This window comes from Fonsecaea erecta (assembly GCF_001651985.1).
Source record: "Fonsecaea erecta strain CBS 125763 chromosome Unknown Scaff7, whole genome shotgun sequence".
Taxonomy (NCBI): Eukaryota; Fungi; Ascomycota; class Eurotiomycetes; order Chaetothyriales; family Herpotrichiellaceae; genus Fonsecaea; species Fonsecaea erecta.
Window position 1 is genome coordinate 1,134,240 of NW_017387250.1, and position 21,761 is coordinate 1,156,000.

The 21,761-nt window shown below is 54.1% G+C and overlaps 10 protein-coding genes across 10 annotated transcripts; 5 read left to right on the forward strand and 5 right to left on the reverse strand.

Moving 5' to 3' along the window:
- Positions 1-943: 943 nt before the first annotated feature.
- AYL99_08267 (acetoacetate-CoA ligase) lies at positions 944-3,201 on the forward strand (the record flags this gene model as incomplete). Its single annotated transcript, XM_018839775.1, has 3 exons — positions 944-1,057; positions 1,117-2,949; positions 3,040-3,201. The coding sequence occupies 3 exons, from the start codon at positions 944-946 to the stop codon at positions 3,199-3,201; spliced, it is 2,109 nt and encodes a 702-aa protein (XP_018690896.1).
- Positions 3,202-3,688: 487 nt separating this feature from the next.
- AYL99_08268 (hypothetical protein) lies at positions 3,689-5,160 on the forward strand (the record flags this gene model as incomplete). Its single annotated transcript, XM_018839776.1, has 2 exons — positions 3,689-4,263; positions 4,320-5,160. The coding sequence occupies 2 exons, from the start codon at positions 3,689-3,691 to the stop codon at positions 5,158-5,160; spliced, it is 1,416 nt and encodes a 471-aa protein (XP_018690897.1).
- Positions 5,161-6,525: 1,365 nt separating this feature from the next.
- Positions 6,526-6,888, reverse strand: AYL99_08269 (hypothetical protein; the record flags this gene model as incomplete). Its single annotated transcript, XM_018839777.1, has 1 exon — positions 6,526-6,888. The coding sequence occupies one exon, from the start codon at positions 6,886-6,888 to the stop codon at positions 6,526-6,528; it is 363 nt and encodes a 120-aa protein (XP_018690898.1).
- Positions 6,889-7,740: 852 nt separating this feature from the next.
- AYL99_08270 (hypothetical protein) lies at positions 7,741-8,715 on the reverse strand (the record flags this gene model as incomplete). The annotated part of the gene is made up of 1 exon (XM_018839778.1): positions 7,741-8,715. One exon carries the CDS (start codon positions 8,713-8,715, stop codon positions 7,741-7,743), a length of 975 nt encoding a protein of 324 aa, XP_018690899.1.
- A 396-nt stretch (positions 8,716-9,111) lies between these two features.
- On the forward strand, positions 9,112-12,348 carry AYL99_08271 (hypothetical protein; the record flags this gene model as incomplete). Its single annotated transcript, XM_018839779.1, has 1 exon — positions 9,112-12,348. One exon carries the CDS (start codon positions 9,112-9,114, stop codon positions 12,346-12,348), a length of 3,237 nt encoding a protein of 1,078 aa, XP_018690900.1.
- Positions 12,349-12,670: 322 nt separating this feature from the next.
- AYL99_08272 (hypothetical protein) lies at positions 12,671-13,899 on the forward strand (the record flags this gene model as incomplete). Its single annotated transcript, XM_018839780.1, has 2 exons — positions 12,671-13,065; positions 13,131-13,899. The coding sequence occupies 2 exons, from the start codon at positions 12,671-12,673 to the stop codon at positions 13,897-13,899; spliced, it is 1,164 nt and encodes a 387-aa protein (XP_018690901.1).
- A 1,003-nt stretch (positions 13,900-14,902) lies between these two features.
- On the reverse strand, positions 14,903-15,934 carry AYL99_08273 (hypothetical protein; the record flags this gene model as incomplete). The annotated part of the gene is made up of 1 exon (XM_018839781.1): positions 14,903-15,934. One exon carries the CDS (start codon positions 15,932-15,934, stop codon positions 14,903-14,905), a length of 1,032 nt encoding a protein of 343 aa, XP_018690902.1.
- Positions 15,935-16,596: 662 nt separating this feature from the next.
- Positions 16,597-17,661, forward strand: AYL99_08274 (hypothetical protein; the record flags this gene model as incomplete). Its single annotated transcript, XM_018839782.1, has 1 exon — positions 16,597-17,661. One exon carries the CDS (start codon positions 16,597-16,599, stop codon positions 17,659-17,661), a length of 1,065 nt encoding a protein of 354 aa, XP_018690903.1.
- A 1,702-nt stretch (positions 17,662-19,363) lies between these two features.
- AYL99_08275 (hypothetical protein) lies at positions 19,364-20,122 on the reverse strand (the record flags this gene model as incomplete). The annotated part of the gene is made up of 1 exon (XM_018839783.1): positions 19,364-20,122. The coding sequence occupies one exon, from the start codon at positions 20,120-20,122 to the stop codon at positions 19,364-19,366; it is 759 nt and encodes a 252-aa protein (XP_018690904.1).
- Positions 20,123-20,158: 36 nt separating this feature from the next.
- On the reverse strand, positions 20,159-21,034 carry AYL99_08276 (hypothetical protein; the record flags this gene model as incomplete). The annotated part of the gene is made up of 1 exon (XM_018839784.1): positions 20,159-21,034. One exon carries the CDS (start codon positions 21,032-21,034, stop codon positions 20,159-20,161), a length of 876 nt encoding a protein of 291 aa, XP_018690905.1.
- Between the last annotated feature and the right edge of the window lie 727 nt (positions 21,035-21,761).

Consider the following 21,761-nt stretch of genomic DNA (forward strand, 5'->3'; position numbering starts at 1 on the left):
GACTATTTGTCTCGCAAGCCTGGAAAGCAGTACTGACTAGCTAGGTCGCCCTTACGCTCCAGCTGACGAACTTGTTAAGATTGGGACTGGTTGAGTGGTTTCCTCCCGTATTTGGCACATGAGCGGTCAGGCAGTCCAGAGCGAAATGGAACCGTGCAGACCAGGAGTGGAGTGGCAGCAGGAGAAGATTCACTTGCTTTGTCGAATAGAATGCCCATGAAGATGACGGTTTCAAAAATCAAGATGGCACAGGGAGAGTGGCGAGGCTGAACATGTGTCATTATGGGTCTCGGGGTGTCGAAAAGCGGAACTGACACTCAAAACTAGTCTGTTTCGGGTTAGCGAGGTATATATAACCTAATGAGCCCCGGTCACTGTTCTCAGGCTCGTTTCTCCAGCTTCTTACACCGTCAACATCTCTCCGTGCCGATTCTCAAGCTACGGTCCGGCACAACAACTAGGCACAGCCTGAACTGTGTCCATTAACCCTACGAGGGCGCTATATGATGTGAAGTATCCATCTATCTATCAGCGACTCCGTTGCCAATCAAAACACCGCAGGGGCTTTTCCGACTTGGCCCCCACATCCTCTCACTCCCATCGGCCCGTCGCTGTCACTCACATTCGGGGTGCTCATTCAGAAAGTCCCGCCTGGTTTCTGGAAACCCATCCAAGGTGGGCTCGGATGCGTTTCCATCACATCACATGCTCTGACATTTCCGGAACCGTGGGGAGAAATGCCTGGCCATACCCGGTCGCCAAGTACTATTTGTACCTAGGTCGACGATAATTCAACAGCAACAAGTTCGATACGTCCACGCCGTCGTCTCGGTGGGGATAATCTCGACGTCGTATACGCAACACTCATCCTCTGAGTCCGGAACGTGACACTTGAACACATCTAGATCTCCAGAGCTGGATAATTCCCCCGGCACGCACCAGCATGGCTTCGGAACATTCCATTCCACGGAAGCTGTGGGAGCATCCAGATCCAAAGAGCACTCATATGTACAAATTCATGAGGAAGGCTGAAAGAGAAACAGGCAGGATGTTCAAGGTACGGCCTCTGTCTGTAGAAGGCTTTTTCCATGCAGGCGGATACTCATTACATGCCAGGACTACGCCTCGCTCTACCAATGGTCAATCAAGCACCGCTCCGAGTTTTGGCGGTTCGCGCTCGACTACTTCCCCATTGTCTACTCGGGCAAGGTGCCAAATCCCGTCGTCGACGAGAAAGCCAGGATCGACACGGTTCCGAAATGGTTTCCAGGTGTCAAGATCAACTTCGCCGAAAACGTCCTCTTCTTTGGGGATGAAGACGGCCGCGCGACACCCAGATCGGGAAAGGAAGACGATAAGATTGCCTGCACCGAGGTCAGGGAAGGGTGGCACTCGACCGAAGCTATCAGGCAGGTGACCTGGAAAGAACTTCGACACCGAGTCGGCCACTTGTCGCAAGCGATGAGAGCGCACGGGATTCGGAGAGGCGATCGGGTCGCCCTGGTCGCCAGCAATTCATTGGATACCTTGACCGTCTTCCTCGCCGTTACTGCACTCGGAGGGATCTTCTCAAGCTCGAGCACCGACATGGGGACCAAGGCTCTTCTCGAACGGCTGGTGCAAATCGAGCCGAAGCTGATATTTATGGATGACTGGGCGGTCTACAACGGCAAGCGGACCGATCTGAGACCGAAAATGAGAGATCTTGGGCGAGCGATGAAGGATGTCAGGGGCTTCCAAGGCATCATAGCCCAGGCGAGGTTCCAAGATGCGCCTGCTGATGTCTCCTGCGTGCCAAATTGTCGCCCCTGGAATGCCTTCATTTCCGCGGCGGGACACTCGTCCGCGTTAGAGTTTGAACAGGTGAATTTTGGCGATCCCATGATCATCGTCTACTCTTCAGGCACTACTGGGCTGCCGAAAGCGATCGTGCACTCTGTCGGCGGCGTGGTACTAAGCGGCCACAAGGAATCGACTTTACACCGCCAGGTGGACTCGACATCAACACAACTACAATACACAACCACCGGGTGGATGATGTACATGAGTTCCGTGCAATTGATGTTGACGGGCGCCAGACTCATCATGTACGATGGCAGTCCATTCATCCCGGACGCGGCAGCCTTGATCCGCATTGTGAACCAGCAGAAAATCACCCACTTGGGAATCTCGCCTCGCTATCTACAGACCCTGCAGATGAAAAATATTAGTCCAAGGCGCATTGCGGACCTTGGACACTTGCAGATTGTCACTAGCACGGGTATGGTCTTGTCTGACGCTCTGTTCGAATGGTTCTACGATGTCGGCTTCCCATCCTCGGTTCAGTTGTGCAACGTCTCCGGCGGTACAGACATTGCCGCCGCGTTCGGCACCGCGAACCCTCTCCTCCCCGTGTACGTGGGTGGTTGCCAATGCGTGGCCCTCGCCATGGCCGTCAGTGTCTACGACTCCTCGATAGAAGGCGGACGCGGTGTGAAAGGACGACCCGTCCCTGACGGTGTCCCTGGTGAACTCGTCTGCACCGAAGCCTTTCCTACGATGCCCGTCAAGCTCTGGGGCGCGGATGGCGAGAAGCGGTATTTCAGCAGCTACTTCGAGAAATACGACGGCTGCTGGACGCACGGCGATTTCGTCATGATTCACCCTGTGACCAAGCAGGTGCTTTACTTTGGTCGCGCCGACGGCGTCTTGAATCCCAGCGGCGTGCGTTTTGGCAGTGCGGACATCTATGGGGTGATCGACACATTCTTTTCCGAGACCGTGGCTGACAGTATCTGCGTCGGGCAGCGGCGGCCTCAGGATGACGATGAGAGCGTAATGCTCTTCCTGCTCATGAAGCCCGGCCAGCGCTTCACGGCTGACCTGGTGAGGGAAGTGAAGGCGGTGATTCGCCGAGAGCTCTCGCCGCGCCATGTCCCCCGCTATGTGTTCGAAACGCCAGAAATCCCGGTAAGTTGGGGCAAAGCAACAGTCCTTCCCAGAAACTGAGATCGTTCTTGCTCAGACAGTGCTGACCTATTATTTTTTTCGAGTCGGCAGACCACAATTAATGCAAAAAAGGTAGAACTCCCGGTCAAGCAGATCGTCTCGGGCAAGGTCGTGAAGCCGTCAGGGACATTGGCCAATCCCGGAAGTCTGCAGTACTACTACCAATTCGCCAAAGATGAAAACTTGGCGCCTCAACCCAGAGCCAAGTTGTAGATGGTAGAGCCGGCTTGATACGCCTTAGAGGATATACTTGTGTGGCGCGGGATACATTGATTACATCAATCGAATAGAAAGCATTCGATATACGGGACCCTGCTGCCAGGAGGGCGTAATAGATGAACGTCATAAAAGTACTGGTAGAAGACATGACTAACCCGATGAGGCCATCTCGCTCCCCATTGGCTGACAGCCCGACACGCGAGTTCTTTCCCCATGCGCGTCATAATCCGACGCGTTGTTTGCTCCAACACGTGGATTCATCCTCTCGTGTCACCAACCATGTCTTGCCCACCAACGTCAAACTAACCTGCCAACTGGTAATTTGGAACTTTCCGGTTTGTCTTCTGCATCGTTACTCAGGCGTTGTGACTGGAAATGTCATTTGCCTTCAAAGTACTACATCTTCTGTGACGGAGTCTCTCACTCGCCGACCCCTCGTTTCGCACACTGAAGTTCCAGCAACGTCACACAACATTTTAAAATGGACGAACCTGACCTCCCTCCTCTCTCGCGGTCCACCCGAGCAACAGACATTCACGCTCACTCTCGACTCGCTCCCCCTCTGGTCCGAAAAAGGACGTACTCCGACCACGACTACGAACCCGCTGCCGTGTCCAGTGACCCTGCTCTGTTCTCTAGCGACGAGACGGCCCCCGGCGCCGAGAACTACGTCTCGGGCAAGAGGAAGAAACGCACCTTCAGGGGGTCGTGGTGGGATCGCCACCCGGCTGAGCCTGGAACGAGGACGGGCTTGAGGGAGAAGCGCCAGTTCAGGAGGAATTTTGACTCGGGCATCTTCATGGGCAGTGAGAGCGAGGAGCCCCTCTCGAGTGATTCAGTCACGATCGAGGAGGAGTTTCTGAGGGATGTGCGAGAGGACAAAGACAACAATGTTCAAGCGGGGCCTTTCACATTCGGGCTGGAGGAAGGCGATCACATCCAACCGCGAAGGAAGCACGCCTCCGGAGCGATGATTCAGATTCCCAAGGAGCACGAGGTGGTTTGCGAGATTATCAAGCAGTGCCTCGACCATGGGAAAGAGGATGTGGATTTGTCGTACGTGGCCCGGGTCTACAAAGCCAGAGGAATCCGTGGTGCTGACAAAGATTTAGATCCCTGGCTCTATCGAGTTTACCTGCCGACATCACATCACTGCAAACACTCAGCAAACAAGACGAGCTCACTCCAGGTATGCTGCACATTGGTACTAATCTTGAACCCGAACTACGACTCTTCCTGGGCAACAACTCTTTTACCAGAGTACCAAGTCCCATCTTCAGCCTTCAAAACCTCCGCGTCTTGTCTCTCCGCAACAACAATCTCACATATATCCCGAGTGCAATAGGGGAATTGGTCAACCTCAAGTCACTGAACATTGCGGGAAATCAATTGTCGGAGCTGCCCACGGAGATCCTCGACCTTGTCACTGACCACGCCTTGGAAAAGCTAATGCTGAATCCGAATCCCTGGCTCAGCTCCGATGGAGTGACGACGGACTGGTCTGTAATCTCGATACGGGCAGGAAATCTTAAACTCTGCAGGCAGCACAGCGGCGTCATAGCGAAAGCCAATTATTTCCCCCAGGACTTCCCTCAAGTCCCAACACTCACCGAATTAGCTCTTCGCCAACTCTCCAGGTACGACCCAACGGGCGACGTCGACTTTGTCGCTTATATGCCCCCAAACACGCCCGAAACAGTGTTGAGCCAGCTAAGAGCGCTTAAGCAGCAGCCGGCACGTCGGTGCACCGCGTGCAAAAAAGCAATTGTGCTGGCACGAGAAGAATGGCTGGAATATTGGGTCATTACGCGAGCCTCGCCGATTGACAGAGGCTGCGCTTCTGCTAGGAGGAGTGCCGTGGTACCCTTTCGCAGGCTACGGTGCTGGGAGTGCTCCAAAAGCTCTAGGTTGAGCGACGCGGGCTGGGATAAGGTCCTGCCGAAACCATTATGATTTTCTGCGCGGAACTGCAGAGTTTCGCGAGCTCGGAAAAGAGTCCTCATGTAATACAAGAGGGGGAATGGACAGATGGTGTCTCCGCCTGCCGGTGGCGTCTGGTGCCCGCGCTGCTCCTAGGACGGAAGAGAATCGTCCGGGAGAGGTCTTTCGGGTCTCGTGTGCTGGGTGGAAACTCGATCCGAATTTTGTGAAGCATGAAAATTGCCGGCAATGTGGCCGAGATCAGACGGGAATCCAATGTGGTGATGACCGAGTGCTTTTTTCCCGTGAGAGTATTTCTGAATCGTGAGAGACTGTGAATCCGCCTAGGGCAGCTCATGAAAAGGCCGGCTTCCGACGGTTTCGGTTCAACAATGGCAACGCTGAGGGTCATTTCTCTCCTCCCGTCGTGGAACCGGGAAAACCAGACCAAGTACTGTAAGCAGATCCATCCTAGATCCATCCATAGGTACGGAGGAACAAGATAACCATCCTAACTGACGGGGAAGAATGCGTGAGCACCTACATAATCAATACCTGTCTTCGCCATGATCGATCTCATGTGGTCACGTGGCAGGCTCAAGTGACTCAGGGGGGGACCACATGGGTCTGTCTATGTAGACGGACAAGACGGGCAAAAGACGGGATGGCACTCAAGGTGGATGGATGGTTGAACATTATTTGTATCCTTGTTTCTCTTTGAGAGTCAGGTAGGCGGCTGGGGATGATGCTGAGTGATTGATTGATTGATTTGCTCCTGACATTACAGACGGGGGGGCCAATCTGACTATCTATCTATCTATCAATCCATAACCCCCCTCCAAGAATGGATGGAGACAGAGAAGAATGCAGAGAGAGAGAGAGAGAGAACAGAACGTGCAGGAACCGTCCCTGTAACAAACAGATCAATCGACCGACCCCTAGAAAAAGAAAATAGAAACAAAAATAAAATAAGAGAAAAACTATTATTTTTCGTCTGTGCTTATTACTGTTTCGAGAGACACACCCACTTTTCAGTCTGGTTAGCCCCCCAAAGAAGAAGAAGATCCTGGCTGGCTACTCCCTCCAAAGTTCGGTTGGGTGAGCGATGAGAAAGACCCCGACGCAAGCAGGAAAGACCAGAAAGAAAACTGCTGTTGGTGGACCTTGAACAAAGTAGGTGTGCGCGAGCTCCTTTTTACCTGTCAATCCTTGCGCCTTTTATCTCCTTTTCTCGTCGCTTCTGCTCCCGAAATATATGGTACTGCAATTGTCGCTTTTGTGAGGCCTGGCTGGGTGGGTAGACGCTACCCCGTCTGTGTCAATATCTCCAGCATTTTGATGTCACAGGGGATTTTTTGTTCTTCTCGCCTCCCTCCCTTCCAAGTGGTTCCTTTTTTCTCATTTCTGACCGTCGCCATGGCCATAAGCTTGATTCCGGAACGGGTTCTGGTCAGCGTATGCGTGGTCCACCATCTTGGACTCCGCGATGATCCGCCGTTCAATCTCCGCCTTCCAGTTGTCCGTCGTGCACTGTTTCCGCTCCGCTTGGTGCTTCGCCGTGTCGCCCGGGTTGCTGCTCAGGCTCTCGCGCGACTTGGGGTCGCCGAAGTAGATGTCCTCCATGCACGAGTTGAGCTCGCTGACGCGCTCGCCCGCATGATTGATCTTGTCGGATGCTGACGTGGGCGATTTGATGGCGGATCTGACGAGCGCGGCCTTCACCTTTTTGATTGGGGACAGTCGGTCCTTGGGATCCAGCATCTTTCCCTGTGGTTGGTCTTGAGAAAGGGAAACAAGATTGTTAAAAGGCCGCAGCCGGTAATGACAAGGCGTCCTCAAAGGCGTGAGGGAGATAGATCAGAAACCAGTGACAGATGGTGGTGCATATCGGGTCGGGGACACTGTCACCAGAATGAACCTCACCGAAACTTGACGACTGGCTGATCGGTTTCACGCACGGGGTTGGAGCGAAATTTCCCCCGGTTTTGACGTACTGTATGTCCGGAAGACGCGGTGCAAAAGATGGAGTCGACGTATTGACAGCCCTGAAAGAACGTATTCCGATGGATGGTGGTCGACCAGATGCCTGCTTTGGGAACATAAGCGGGAGTTGTTTATACCCTGCCTCGGGGAATGGGATAATCGGGTCGAGTAGCTAGGAGTAAGTCCTCCAGCTGGGTGAGAGAAGGTAAATACGTGATGGTCGGGGAGGAAGAGTTTCGGAGAGGGATCGAGGTAACGGTCGAATGAGGTTCTGCCCTGGAACAATCGGTAAGGAGGCCACAGATACGCACAGGTTTTGGTTCAGACGCCAGCACTCCCATCGTTCGCAACATCGCCATCACCTGAGTATCGTTGCCGTCGACCTCAGGTATACAGGCAATGATGCGTTGTCATAGATCTTAATGCTGTGGAACATGTCACAAGCACTGCTGGGCTGACAAGCCGGAGCTCAGGTGCAGCCATTACCTCTGTGCGAGAGAGATCATCATCAATGTTCGTAATGGTATCCGAGCAGTTTGCATTCGTCGACCGACGTGGGTCTATGGGTATCTCGAATCGTAACATCGTACTGTCAAGGAAAATCGTGGACCCTGGCATACCGGTCAAAACTCAGCGCTCGAAAAAGCCACCATCGCTCATTTCACCATCCTGGTCACTGTCCAGATCCGCCGGATCGATGATACCATCGTCGTCAAGCCACGAAGGTTTCGTCTCTTCCAGTTGATTCCCAGTTACACTCCGCATTTCGGCCTCCTCCTTCCCACCGAGCGAGGCGAGCTCCTTCTGGAGACGGTTGCCGGTGGTCAGCTTGCCTTCGCGTAGAGCTTCCAGCTTGGCCTCCCCTTCTTCCATCAGCTTCTCGACTTCATACCACATCGGTGGCTTAGCTCCGTTGGCGGATCGGACGATATTACTCATGTGGTCGACGAAATGGCGCTTCTCATCTTGCTGATCTCTGTCTAATTCTTCCATCTCCGACTTGCTGATCTTTGGCTTGTTCTTTTTGCCCTTTGCCTCGTCAACATACAAGCTTATGTACTTCTCCCCTAGCGGCGCGTACTTGGTGTAGTTGATGTCTACCTGGGCCACGTGTATCAACTCTTCCAGTTCGCTTTTGTTGGCAGGCTCATTGTATTCTGCAGAGTCTCTCCGCCTAAGCAATTGTTTCAGTGATCTTTCTGCCTTCTTGCGCTCCATGAAGCGGACAAAGTGATAGCGTTGGAGGTTTCTTCTTGCATGTTGTGCGGCCCGAGCTCGTTTCTGATCGAAGAGCAAAGCAGCTAATTCACGTTCCTTCTCTTGTCGCACGGTGCCAGGCAGCTCTCCGGGCGACGACAACAACCTGCGCAGAGAGTGTATTCTTGTTGAAGGGTTCGTAGTTCGCTCGTGTTTTGTTTTCGAGACCGCAGACCGAACAGGTGGCAGACTCGGTGAAGCGCCCTGGGGCTTGTTGTGACCCAAATCTTGATCGACACGGTTCTTCTGGCGGGTTCGGTCTTGTCGTGGGCGATAGGACTCGGGCTGTGCATAGGTTGGTCTGTAGCTAGAGCCGGTCGATCGGCGTGTAGGTCGTTTGCTGGACATGATGGACAACTAGCATCTCCAGAGTATAATTGAGCACAGTTTTCGAGGACAACCTATCAAGTCAATAAAGAGAGAGGGGAGGCATGCTGATATTCCACGGGAAAATCGAGACTTTATATCGTTGGAAAAGTCACAAAGTGAACTTCCTCCGAAAAAAGTTCTGCCGCAATTCACCGCCTTCGAGACCTGCCATTACGAACTAAACCTTTTCCGGACGGGCGATTTGACTTCATCTTGTCGTATTAGAGCAACCTGTATCATGGTCATGCAGCTCTTAAAGGGCGATAAAGTATCTACAATTCTGACCTAAAAGGCTATTTGTAGCATGGGACGTGGAGTTGTGCGGCAGACACGATGAAGATATAGGCTATCAAGGCGGAAGCCTACCACGGCAAGATGGAGGCCGCTGTGCGTTTCTCCCAGAACTCGTCTCCCGGGCACCAGCAACGATTCCTGTACGTCGATGTCGTCGGAAAATCATTCAGACTGTGCAACATCACCAAACAGACCAAAAATGACTTCAGATACGAACCCATCCATACTTCAACCAAAGTGCCGGCGTTTCGCGCCTTCGACTGGCATCCCATCAACGAGGATCTGGTCGTCGTCGGTCAGGCCGGCGGCGAAGCTACGCTTTTGAACATAGCAGAGGGCCAGCAGGACTCCCTCTCTTTTCAAGTCAGAAGCCAACGCCTGTGCAACGCCGTGGCCCTCAACAGCCAAAATCTCTTGGCGGCTGGCCTCGACAAAGTGAGGACAGATTTTTGTCTCAATATATGGGATTTTAACCAGCGGCTGCCTACCGCGGGCTCAAAGGGGTTTTCTAAGAACTACTCAGATCCCCTCCATAAGTTGGCAAGTGGGGAGCCCATCACCAGTTTGAAGTTCTTTCAGGACAACCCTACGCTTCTGGTTGCGGGGGTCAAAGGTCAATTTGTCCGATTGTACGATTTGCGAGAGCCGTCCATTGGTAACGGACTGCAATTTGCGACTCGGTGTGTTCATAACTTGGCCATCGACTGGCGGGACGAGAACTACTTTGCTTCTTGCTACCCGACGAACGATCCTTCGATATGTGTTTGGGATCGAAGAATGATCAGCCGCGTCAACACGCCACATATGGGTTTCGTCGGTGGCTCCCATAGTGAAAACCGCCAGCCTGAGCTGTCGCTGGAGTTGAAGAGCGTCGTCGAAAGCCCAGGGACAATCTGGAGCGTGAGGTTTTCAAAGGCTGAACGAGGATGCTTGGGCGTTCTTTCTAGTACAGGGCAGCTGAAAGTATACAATTTGGGCAAAGAATTTGCTTCAGAGACCTACAAGATCGAAAATGATGGAGGCCATGATCTCTCATGGGAAACCAGCGCACCGCAGGAAATATTTCTTAACCGAGCGCAGGACCTTGAGAAGCAATATGCAACTCCTTCTGCTGCGAGAGACGAAAAATCGAGGGTTGTGTCATTCGACTTCACGACAACGACGACAAAGATGAGGCAATCGAGAATGTTGGTCCTAGATGGACGGGGTCAAGTCAAGATCACTTCCCCAAGCCCTCCTCCAGTACCCTCAGCTCTTTCTTCGGCTGGATATCTGTGCAAAGGCAGCCACCTCGTCGAAGAAATGCCCATGGCCACCACTGAACCAGGAATCCTGTTCGAACAAATTCGGCGCCGAGCTCAGCCTCGAAACATTCTCAGACAGACGTTGAGGCAATCGCGACAGAACAGGACAAGTTCTGACACGAAACGAATGTCGAGCCTTGATGATCAGGCCTGGCACGCAGATTTAGGATACTATGAAAAGGACGTGCCATTGCCCGACCTTGTGGCATTGACCTCGCTCCAGCGGCTGCGTTGCGAAGCGGGCTATCTCTTGAACCCCTCCAAGAATAAAGCCATTGTCTCAGACTCCCACTGGCTTCAGTCGTTCTGGGCTTGGGTGGAACGTGCTGCGAAAATATCCAAGAACGGCAACATGGCACACGACAATTTTGATCTCTCTTACGTCGGAATTTATGGTCTTTGGATGGAAGACATCGATCCCAAGCATCGAACGCTCGGCCAGACCCCTAACAAACTTGGCAAAACCATTGAGAATCTGGTGCGACGCTTGAACATACCAGGGATCAACAAAACGACAACCGAATATCCTGCTAACAGGCAGCTTTGCCTTTATTCAGCCGGCCTAGCGTGGTCCTCTGATGAACTGGACCTGATCGTGAAACGGCTGGTGACCAAAAATCAGCACACCAAGGCGGCAGCCATGGCTCTGTTTGCGATGGATCGCAAACTGGCGTACAAGGCTCTCCGCAGCAAGACTGCCAATCAGTCCCACAAAATGCTAGCTATGGCAATTGCAGGTGCATTCAAGAAAGCCCGAGATGAAGAAGCTGGGACGAGGAGCACTGATGAGTCGGATGCCCAGAATGATTGGGCTGACACTATTTCATCCCTTGCCGATGACTTGACCGATCCTTATGCCCGAGCAATCCTGGCATATGTCAAATCCGGGGATTGGTCGAATGTTGTTACCGAAGAATCTCTCCCTCTCAAATACCGCGTCTGCATCGCTTTGCGACACTATGACGACTCGAAGCTGACAAATTATATCTCTCAAGCGACCAAGGAAGCAGTGACTACAGGTGACATTGAAGGTGTCGTTTTGACTGGTACGGCTACGCAGGCTGCTTTCGACCTGATGAGCGGCTATGTTCAGCGCTTCGGCGACCTACAGACAGCGGTACTGGCGCTTTCCTCGACCGTTCCACGGTACCTAGACGATGAGGCGGTGCTGCGCAAGTTCAATGGCTGGAAAGATGCCTACAGGCATATGATGAACAGTTGGAATTTGAAGTTTGACAGGGTTCGATTTGACATTGCCTGCCAGAATGCCGCCAGAGACGAAGCAGGGAGACCGCTCATAGCACCGGCAAAGCAACAAGTAGGCCTCGTTTGCAAATTTTGCGCACAGGGCATCGCACATCTGGCTGGCATGAACGGCGAAAACGGCCCAGGTCACAAGGTTGTGGAAACCCCACGTCACCCACTGACCAAGGAGAAGGCCGCGGCCATAGGCATAGTCTGCCCCAAGTGCGAAAGACACTTGCCACGTTGTGGAGTCTGCGACCTCTGGCTTGGAGTTCCCGACGAATCGTATCTACCGTGGTACGGGTCGCAGCCGGCGTCGAAGCATGATGCTGGCAAGGTAAATCATGATCTCAGTGCCAGTGTTGCAGGGAGTATCCAGACAACACTGGGACCTGACTCCATGACCGGGTCAACCGTCAAAGGAACCAGCTCTCCTCGGCCTAGACACTCGGGTCCAGGGAACTCGAAGATTTCCTTAAGTGATTCCTCGACAAGGACGGCCGTACCTAGTCCCCAGGCAGTCGTCAAGGGGACGGATTCTGTTCCCGACATCATGGTGGCTGCGCCGTCAGGTTCGGCGCCAGATCAGGAGCCTGATGGCGGAATGGGGATGGCTGAGAACGCAAGGAGGTGGGATAGCGCGATGTCTCGCTTCACAGTGATGTGCCTCAAGTGCTCTCACGGGTGTCACGCCGCACATGCACGGATGTGGTTTGAAAAGCATCGTGTGTGTCCCGTTCCAGATTGTACATGTCTGTGCAACGAGTGAGCAATTCGTTTCCAGGATAAGGGTTGGTCTCGAGGTGGGAACCCAAGTTGGTATGCCAGCCAACACTTCCAAGACTGGAGGAGACCCGTATGCCACGAAGTCCCAGGACTTTCTTCTCGCCCAACAGTATCGCTGGGAGCTTCAGGCCTGCCATCTGATGTCACGTGTATCCTCTTGGCTTCAAGTTCAATCCGATTTGGAACGGGGCACGAGCTCCGATGTTTATCATATTTTATGAAACCCCAGAGCCCCAACTGCTCGGACTCTCTGCTCCCATCTCCAGCTACGCTCTCCACATCGTCTTTGCACCACGTCTATGAAGATGGCCTCCGGAACCAAAACATCAAAGAAAGACGTCGCACCTCGAAACGGAACAGGATACCTCTTCGCCGCCATTTTTGCGGCACTCTCCCTGCTCGCCGTGTACATGCTCCGCATCGCGTCCATCAGATCCGGCGTGGCCGACAAAATGGAACACATCACCACCATCAACCAATTCATCGAACACCCGCTGCGCCTTCGCACCACCTACACTGGGCTTGCGCCGCTGGACAAAGGTCTCTCGTTTCTGGTCGCAGCCTTCATGAACGGCGCCGCCGGATGGGACCAGGGCTTCTTCGTCTTCATGATGTATTTTCTGTTCTCGTTCTTCCCGATCGTGGCTATCTGGGCGATCGAGAGCTGCAGGGAGAGGAACGGACTTGCTTGGACGAGATTGTCGGTTTTTCTTCTATCCCTCTCGAGCGGTCTGTGGCGCTCTTAAAGGCTAACCCGAAATACAGTACCAGCATATATGCGCTGTTCTACCAAACAGTTGGCGGAGCGATCATCGTCCCGATATACTATTTGGCGTATCTATACGATACGTCTTCCAACCAATACTGGAGGAAGCCACGACGCGTCTCACTCCCCTACGCCAAAGCTTTGCTTCCGTCAGTGGTCATTGGATACTTGGTCCCTACGGTCCTGATGTTCCTGCCCTACTCGGCGCCCGATTTGTGGACGACCCAGGCCATGGTGGCTCTCTGGCAGCCAAGTCCCTGGTACGTCGATGCCTTGGTGGGGCTGTTGGCGAGATTCTATTCGGGCAGCGTCTCTGGGACCATCGTCCGGCCGAAGGAGGAGCAGGAGCAGAAAGCTTCCTCCCGGCACAACGACGTCCGATACCTCAATCGCATCTACACGGTCTCCTTCGCCGTCGCCGCGCTGTCCCATGCCGCCGTTGTCCTGATATGTCTCTTCTCCCCCGACCCGCAGCACTCGTTCCAGCACATGTTCCTGCCCCCGGCCGCGGCCGACGTCCAGGCCTCGCTGGTCCAGGGCATCCACGGCATCTTCCAGGCCGACTACTGGATCATTTTTGGCGCCTCCTTGGCGTGGGCCTACCTGGCGATCTGGGACCTGAAAAGGGCGGGGTTGAGGCACGATGTGAATCTCGGTACGGCGCTGGGGGCGATGGCCCTGGGCTGCGTGGTCTTGGGCCCTGCAGCCACGGTCACACTGGTGTGGTGGTGGAGGGAGGGTGTTTTGGTCGCGGCGGAGCGTACATAGATAGATAGATAGATAGATAGATAGGTTGGGAGGTGTGTCTCCGAGAAGAGCGGCAGCGTACGCAAAAATCCTGACATGATCGGTTTCCTTCTCATTCGCAATAGTGACAGCTGGTTTATTACGAGCATCAATGATGCCTACATTCCCAGATTATCGAAAGATTCTTTGCGACGTTCGGCCCAGAGCCTGGTCGATGATTTTAATTCCCATCCGATGACCCCAAAATGAATCCTCCGTGATGCAGATTGTCCTCGACATGCACTGCAAAACAGCACCGACGGCCACGCCAAGCCACTTCTCTATCGTCCTTCGTCGGGCGTTCCGAACTGGTCAGAGATTGCCTACTCGGCACACGAGGTTGAGTACCGGAGCTAGCGGTTTCCTTTCTTTTTCTTTGTAGACAGATATGACCAATCAACCATCCGTCTATTGAAGAACGACTCCCTCTCCGACCTCAGCCTGTGAACCTAGCCCCTGTTCACTAGCACTTGTGGTTGTAGGAACCCGCAATTGACCTTGAACGGAGGCATTCTCCGAAGTCGAAATCGCTATCCGGAGATATTCCCGAAAAGGCTTGTCAGTTATTTCAGCAAGGAAAAAGCAACAAGAAGGTCCAACTATCTATAGTTGGACCTTTGAGTAATCTATAAAGGGCTATTAGCGTTAGTTAAAGGCCTTCGGCCGAGTACTAGCGTAGACAGTCATTTCAAATGCTTGGCATCTTTGTCAGTCGCATCTCCCTTGGTAGCCTCCCATCGCAGCCTCGGGGTCGATTCAGCTGCCTATTCTGGCCCTGCCGGCGCCTGGCCCCAAAGGCTAGTGAGACTGGTTCGTAAGATACTCCCCCATCCGGAACCTCAGAACTCGTTACGAGTGCTGTGGATACATTGGAGCGAACCTCAACACCCTGCACGCTAAGGTCGTTTTGAAACACGAACTCAATATAGGGCTAGATCATGAAATACGATTGAATGCCTAGGACATCGCCTATTCTCAACAATCATTAACCGTCGTACGTCACCACCAGGGTGTTTTCGTCCTTAATCTGTGCGGTGGCTTCATCCCCACCCGATTCCTCCAAGTAGATCAGGTCGGCGTCCGCGAGGTCCTTCCAGTCAGTGCCGATCTCGGCCCAGCAGTACCAGAATGTGATGGATCCGAAGTCCGCCAGGCTGTTGCCGATGCGGTCCTCTACGATCCACTCCGCGCTGTCCCCTTGGAGCGAGTACCCGTTGGGCGCCGAGAACGTGACGGTCGTGTACTGGCCTGTCGTCTCGTTGTAGATATAGAAGTTTCCCGTGGTACGATCCGTCGCCCACACCTCGCAGTAGACATAGTCGCCGGCTTGAACGGGGACATTGGTAATCTCGATCGCATACGCCGGGTACCACTCGTACCAGGCGTAGATGTCCTTGGCGAGCTTCCCGGCCTCGTCGTAGAACACGTCCTGCGTGGTGCCGCCCTGGAGCACGTCAACGCTGGTCCACCCATCGATGCCTACCCACGCGTCGCTGCACCAGTAATCCACATTGTCCTCGCCGGGCTTTGGGTCTGGCACAACCCAGTCCGCCAACACCGCGTTGAAGTAGTCGCTGTCATTGTCGGTGCTGACGTCGCTCTTGAAGATGATGGCGCCCGCCCAATTGCTCGAGTCGTAGACGACGACGTCCTCGCTGCCGGTGATGGCCTCCTGGGGGCGGATCTTCACTGCCAGCGGGTTCCGGTCCCGGGGGCGGATCTTGAAGGTTGGCACAACCATGCTGGCGTCTCTGGTCTTGATCATGAGCTGCTCCCACCGGGCTGCCGCCTGTGGGGCCTTGTTCTTGTCCGGCCGCGGGGGCAGGCCGTAGGACTGCAACTCAGCCGGGGTGGCGTGGAGGGGGTCGAAGCCGGGAGGGGGCTGCTGGGGCGGCCGAACGCTCTGCAGGACTTGGTGCGTGTACGCCAATCTCTGCTCAGGGCTCACCGGAGGCCCAGGGGTTGGCAAGGACGCCTGCTTCTGTGCAGGCTCTTTGCCTGAATCTGAAGGATTCATAGTGCGGGAAGGTCTTGTATCTTGGAGCTTGGAGATGGGTTGGGCTAGGACGGATAATAGACGCTTCTTCGAGAGGATGGAAGGGGGTAGAGGAGAAAGTAGCCAGGCTCCAAGCATTTGCCATCTACTAATACCCAGTCGACGGAGCCTCTCAGCCCTCCTACACCGGAATTTGCCGTTTTCATTCATAGGTACCCCTTCGAAGTTCGGTTTCTTTCATCAGAATCCTGGGTGGCAGCTTCATAAGTCGAGTTGTCGAATAGGGGGGTCGGCTATATGCAGCGACACAGCCAGTACGCACCCCCTTACCCAATGCTTACCGATAAGCAACTTGTCACATGTTGGGCAAAGCCTTCACCAATGCTTATTGCAAGTGTACGGGAAGCTAGGAATGCGAGGAGGGCCTTTTCATCACACCGGTTTTGCTTCTGGATTTCCGATGAGCCCGATCACAAAGGCCGCAGAGGGATCCATGATGACCTACCGAACTATTAACATCACCTCGAAGACACTGGACCGGGGTGAAAGTCGACCGTGTTCCTGAAAGAGTCTTCTCGTTCCCTCCATCACATCTCCATCCCTCGCAACTTATACTCATCTCTTCTCATCTTCCTTCTTATCACTGCATTGTTCATCTGTTCTGCCCTCCCGTCAGCATCATCATGTCGAAGAAAGATATCTGCTCCACCAAGATCCCAAACATCGGGGATCTTGATCAGAACCAAGCCTCTCACCACCATCATACACCAGAAAATGCGTCTCGACTTGCCTCCCTCGCAGACCGAGGCGTCGGCCGCCTCGCCGCCGAGCGATACTTCCTCTGGAACCCGGGCTCCACCATACATGTAAAGTTCCTCGGCGGCAGCCCACAGCTCCAGCGGCGCGTAGCGGCGGCGGCTTCCACGTGGCTCAACTACGCCAATTTGCACGTCCAGTTCTTCTCCACGGGTCAGGCTGAGATCCGTATCGCCTTCGACCAGGACGGGCACTGGTCCTACGTCGGCACCCACTGCCTCCAATTCCCGGACCAGCGCTCCAAGACCATGAATCTCCAGCTGACCGACAGGGACACGGACGAGGAGGTCCGGCGTGTGGCGCTGCACGAGTTTGGCCACGCACTGGGATGCGTGCACGAGCACCAGAGTCCGCGGGCGCGGATTCGCTGGCGGACGAACTATGTGTACGCTTGGTACTGGAATCACCTGCGCTGGTCCTCGCAGGAGGTGTACAACCAGGTCATCAAACCGTACGAGAGCGCGGAAGTCGAGGCTACCGGCTTCGATTTGCAGTCCATCATGATTTACCCCATCCTGCGCGAGTTTACCGAGGACGGCATCTCTGTTGGATGGATTACCAATCTTTCCTACACTGATACGACTTACATCTCTCAGCTCTACCCCAGTGGAGGGGGAGGTGGTGGCAGTGCAAACGGAGGCGACATCAATGCTCGGGATGAGAAGGGGAGAACCGCTCTCCATCGTGCAGCAGAGTCTGGTGACGAGTCCAAGGTGACGTGGCTCCTCAAGCAGGGCGCGTCTGTCGACCTGCAGGAGTACGTTTTCGGATACACACCGCTGCACACAGCAGTGTGGAACAGACACCCCAAGGTGGTCCTGCTGCTCTTGCTTCAAGGTGCTAGAAAGGATTTGAAAACCACGGCAGGGTTCACGCCTCTTGGGCTGGCAAATTTGTGGAGGTACTCGGATATAATCGCGCTTCTACAGTAGGGGAAGCAACACAGTAGGGAAAGAGAATTTCAAGTCAGAGTGACTTGTCGAGCATGTGCTCACTGTTTCCTACTTTGTTGCCGACCAGTGCTTCGAAGTTTTTGAGTCCCTCTGTCCACCGCTGCAGCTGGACAGAAACGGCTGCAGCGACCTCGTATACTTAAATAGAATATTTTAAGAGCCAATAGCCGGTCAATCACTGTTACACAAAGCCACACCTTCGTAAAAAAGACAAAAAAGCCTCTCATTGGTCGCCCGGTTGGCATGTCTTCGCTCGAGGCTTTCTTTGGCTCCGCCTGCTCCTTTAACTCCCAGCAGACCGGTGAAGAAACTGAGTCATGATGTGGCTGCATTGTTTACTAATTACGGCTCATCTAGTATTGCGTGACTGCAGCCTCAGCTCACGGTCAACTCTCGAAACTAGACCTGGCAAATATGCTAGACTTGACTCTTCCACACTCAAGATTTACTTCTGCCACGTCACTGCACCAAGCCCATCAGGTTTAGGGCCAACATTTGCAATGTTTTCAGCGCAGCAGCAAATGGCGGTAGTAAGGCTGGGGATGGGGTAGAAGGAAGAGGAAGAAGAAAGTCGCTGATAGAATCTAATGGGTAGGCAGGCTCCTGCCAGTGAGCAGCCCGTGTTCCAATCCATACCACTAGCAGGTGGGCCAGGGCAAACCGAATGGTTCTTCCACACCAGAGTGTTTGCATTAGAAAAATGGTGATAGATGATAACAGTGCGTCAAATGCTTCTTCGGCGGAGGACTTTGTAGTCCTCGCTGGGACGGCTTTGAACTTCGAAGGGCGTTGGTTAGAGACATGGTTGAACCATTGCACGAAAACTGCAAGCCATGGTTATGACAAAAACTGCTTGTGTGTATATACCTATATACCTCCTTCTGAACATACATCGTATGTCGTATTCTACAGCTCAACGAAGGGTGCAGGGAATTTTCCCGCCGCTTTTGGAGGCATTCTTCCCTCGATGCCAAGATCCCCCCCCGGTCAGTTCCTACGTCAGGATGCACCCTCCTCGGTCGATTATTACCTTCCCTTGGTCGTCAATCAAGTATGAGTGCTGCAGTAGCAAAGACATCTGGCTCTGAAGCTCGGTACAGGAAAATCTGGGGACCACAGGGGTGCGAGCACGAAATCAGCACTGAGCAGAGCCAACTGGCGAAGATCAACACATGATAGCAACCGAGTCCACATCCCTGGTAAATATGTGGCTGTGTGTGTTCTATGTAAAAGGGGCCGGGCAGTGTGTTGGACGACTTTGCTTCATGCTCGATGGAGCCTTTCTTCAGCTCAGTCATACTTGCTCTCTCGGTTCTCAAGTCCGCTACCGATTTCTCCGCAATCTTGACGCAGGCGATGAAGCCTCTATTTTCAGAACCCTCGATCGGGGTCGCAGCCTTCGTACCTACTCACAATACGAAGTTTGCATCGACTCTAATCATGATGAGCGACAAAAGCACCGCGAGGATGCACAAAGGCCCAATAGATTTCGTGACATTCTTGAAGCTAGCTAGAGACATACCTACCGCATTTCCTCCGGGGGAGATGAGTACCGGCTTAAATTTCATCTTCAAGTTTCATCGTTACGAAAATAGCCAGACAAGAACCCCTTCCGATAAAATTCGTCGAGGATGAACGTATACATGCTGGGCATCAAGGTCAATTCTCCCGACCGACTGCTTCATTTCCCACTCACATCAGCCCGGATGCTTTCCAGCAACACATCAAGTCTCTTTTCCGCCGAATTCCATTGATCTTCCACAATCTGCGCCCTCTCCGGCGATCTCACTTTGAAGTCGACCTTGAACGGCATCGGCTTGGAGTTCAATCCCTGCGTGAACGCGAGCGGGTCGACTTCGCACTTTCGCCTGACGTGCACCGCCTGGCCCTTGTCGTCTATCTCCACCACAGTCTCGTATGCGTGCGTGATATCAAACGCCCAGAGGATGCGCACCATGTTGATGAAGAGGCTGTTGCGAGCGAGGTGCTGGCCCGTGCAGATCCGCCTGCCGAATCCGAACGGGGCGAGCGGCAGGGAAGGATCCTCAATCCACCGGTCCGGGTTGAAGGTGTCTGGGTCCTTGTAAACGTCCTCGTCCAGGTGGATCGACCAGTGGTTCCCGATGACGGTGGCGCCGGCGGGGATGTGGTAGCCCATATACTCGTCGTCTTGGATGACGGCGTGCGGGATCCCGCCCGCACTCACGGGTCGCCAGCGCAGGACTTCCTTGATCACGGCGTCCAAGTAAGACAGCGAATCCTTGTGCTCGAAACCCGGGGACCGGTCCCCCCACTTGCTGTCGATCTCGGCCTGCGCTTTCTTCATCACGTCGGGATACACGAGCATCGCCAGCGTAAATATCTCGAGGGCCATGGATGTCGTGTCGCTCCCAGCCTCGTAGATGATGCCGACGTCGTACGCCAGCTCCTTGGTCGACATATCGCGTCCCTCTTTCATCCCCGAGACGTGTTTGGACTAGTTCCACGACGCCGAGTTGAGGCCCTTGGTCATGTTGTCGATGCAGAGGGTGGATTCGAGCTTATGAAGCCTATCCCCGAGTCGTCTCCACGGCGCCAGAAATTTAGGTAGATAGTTTAGTACGGGGACCGCGTCGACGAGCCAGGTACCCACGCGGGCGGCATAGAGAAAGTTCTTCATTACCTCGTCAATGGCCTGGATCTCCGGCTCGTCGCCGACGGGGAGGCGTCGGCCGTAAGCGAGCGCGAAGATGACGCTCGACGAGTATCGATGGTAGCGATCCACGAAGTCTACCCCAGGCGATAGGAACTCGTAGAGGAGCTGTTTACTCTCGAGGTCCTGCACGCAACGGTAGCTCTGGGAGACTCGGACGTTGAGGTACGAGGCCTGGAGACGCTGGTGGTTGCGCCACTGTTGGCCGTAGGGCATGAGCAGCGTGCGCAGACCGCGGCTGAGGCACTCGCCGCCCATGACTGCCCTCGGGCGCGAGCTGTAGATGTGGCTCCGCTTGTTCAGCAGGTCGTGCGCCGCTTGGTAGGTGCCCAGCATGATGATGGTGTTCATGCCGTATTGCAGGCTGAACACGGGTCCGTACTGCTTGGTCCATTCCTGGTATACGCGCCACGGATACACCTGGGGCGCTTGGTGCAAGTTGCCGATGATCGGGAGTCGGGGAGGGCCTGGGGGAAGACGACGGCGTAATCTGGAAGAAGAAAGGACCAGACGGCCTAGCCAGAGGAACAGGAGTATGACTGCAGACGCAGCGACGAGAGCACGCGGTGTGAACATGGTGATGGACGAGGAGGAGTGGGACACATAGCCCTTCAGTGATGGGGGTAAGGGGAAGCCGAACGCAGATTCCAATGAGTCCATGAGTCCATTGGGTCTACAGACAAGAACTTCAAGTCAGGCCACGCCCCGATACTCCTCCACACCACGCGAGGCATTTTATACGCGCTCATCCTGCGCACAGCACACCCGCTCTCGAGTCGGAACTCGGAGCCCGGTGAATATGGGGAGTGTGGAGGCGGAGAGAGAGTGTATGTCCATCTCTGCACGCTTTACAATCCTCGGTACAGATCTGCGGCATGAACAAGATTCTGTGGGTGGATGGGGAAGCTTCGATGTCGAACAGTCGGTCCGGTTGAGCGACAATTCAAGGCTTTACCTGCCTCCCCCACAAACCAGATGAGAGGATATCTGGCTACCGGGTTCTTGGCTTCACTAGCACCGAGTAGTCCGGGAAAGATGTTCACCCGTACGAGAACGCATGCCGTAAAAAGCGAACAAGAACATAAAAAGGAAAAAGTGAAGTAGTTGGCTCGTGCTGTTACCCTGTTACCCCGGCCAGTTCCCTCCCCGGACTGGACCTCATACCCCAGACACGCTGCATACTTTAGCGCACCCCGCCCCCGAAAAGGTGGGGACTACGGTGCCAAGAAGCCGAACTTCGAGATGGACCCGTTCTACCCTTCCGGGGCCCTTCTGGGGGCAGTCATGCGCATTGACATGACGTGGAGGTCTTGTGCAGTCTGTGTGGGAATGGGGAATGGTCTAGTACGAGAGGTCCGCAACTCCGTTGCCTTGGGATTGTCCTGTG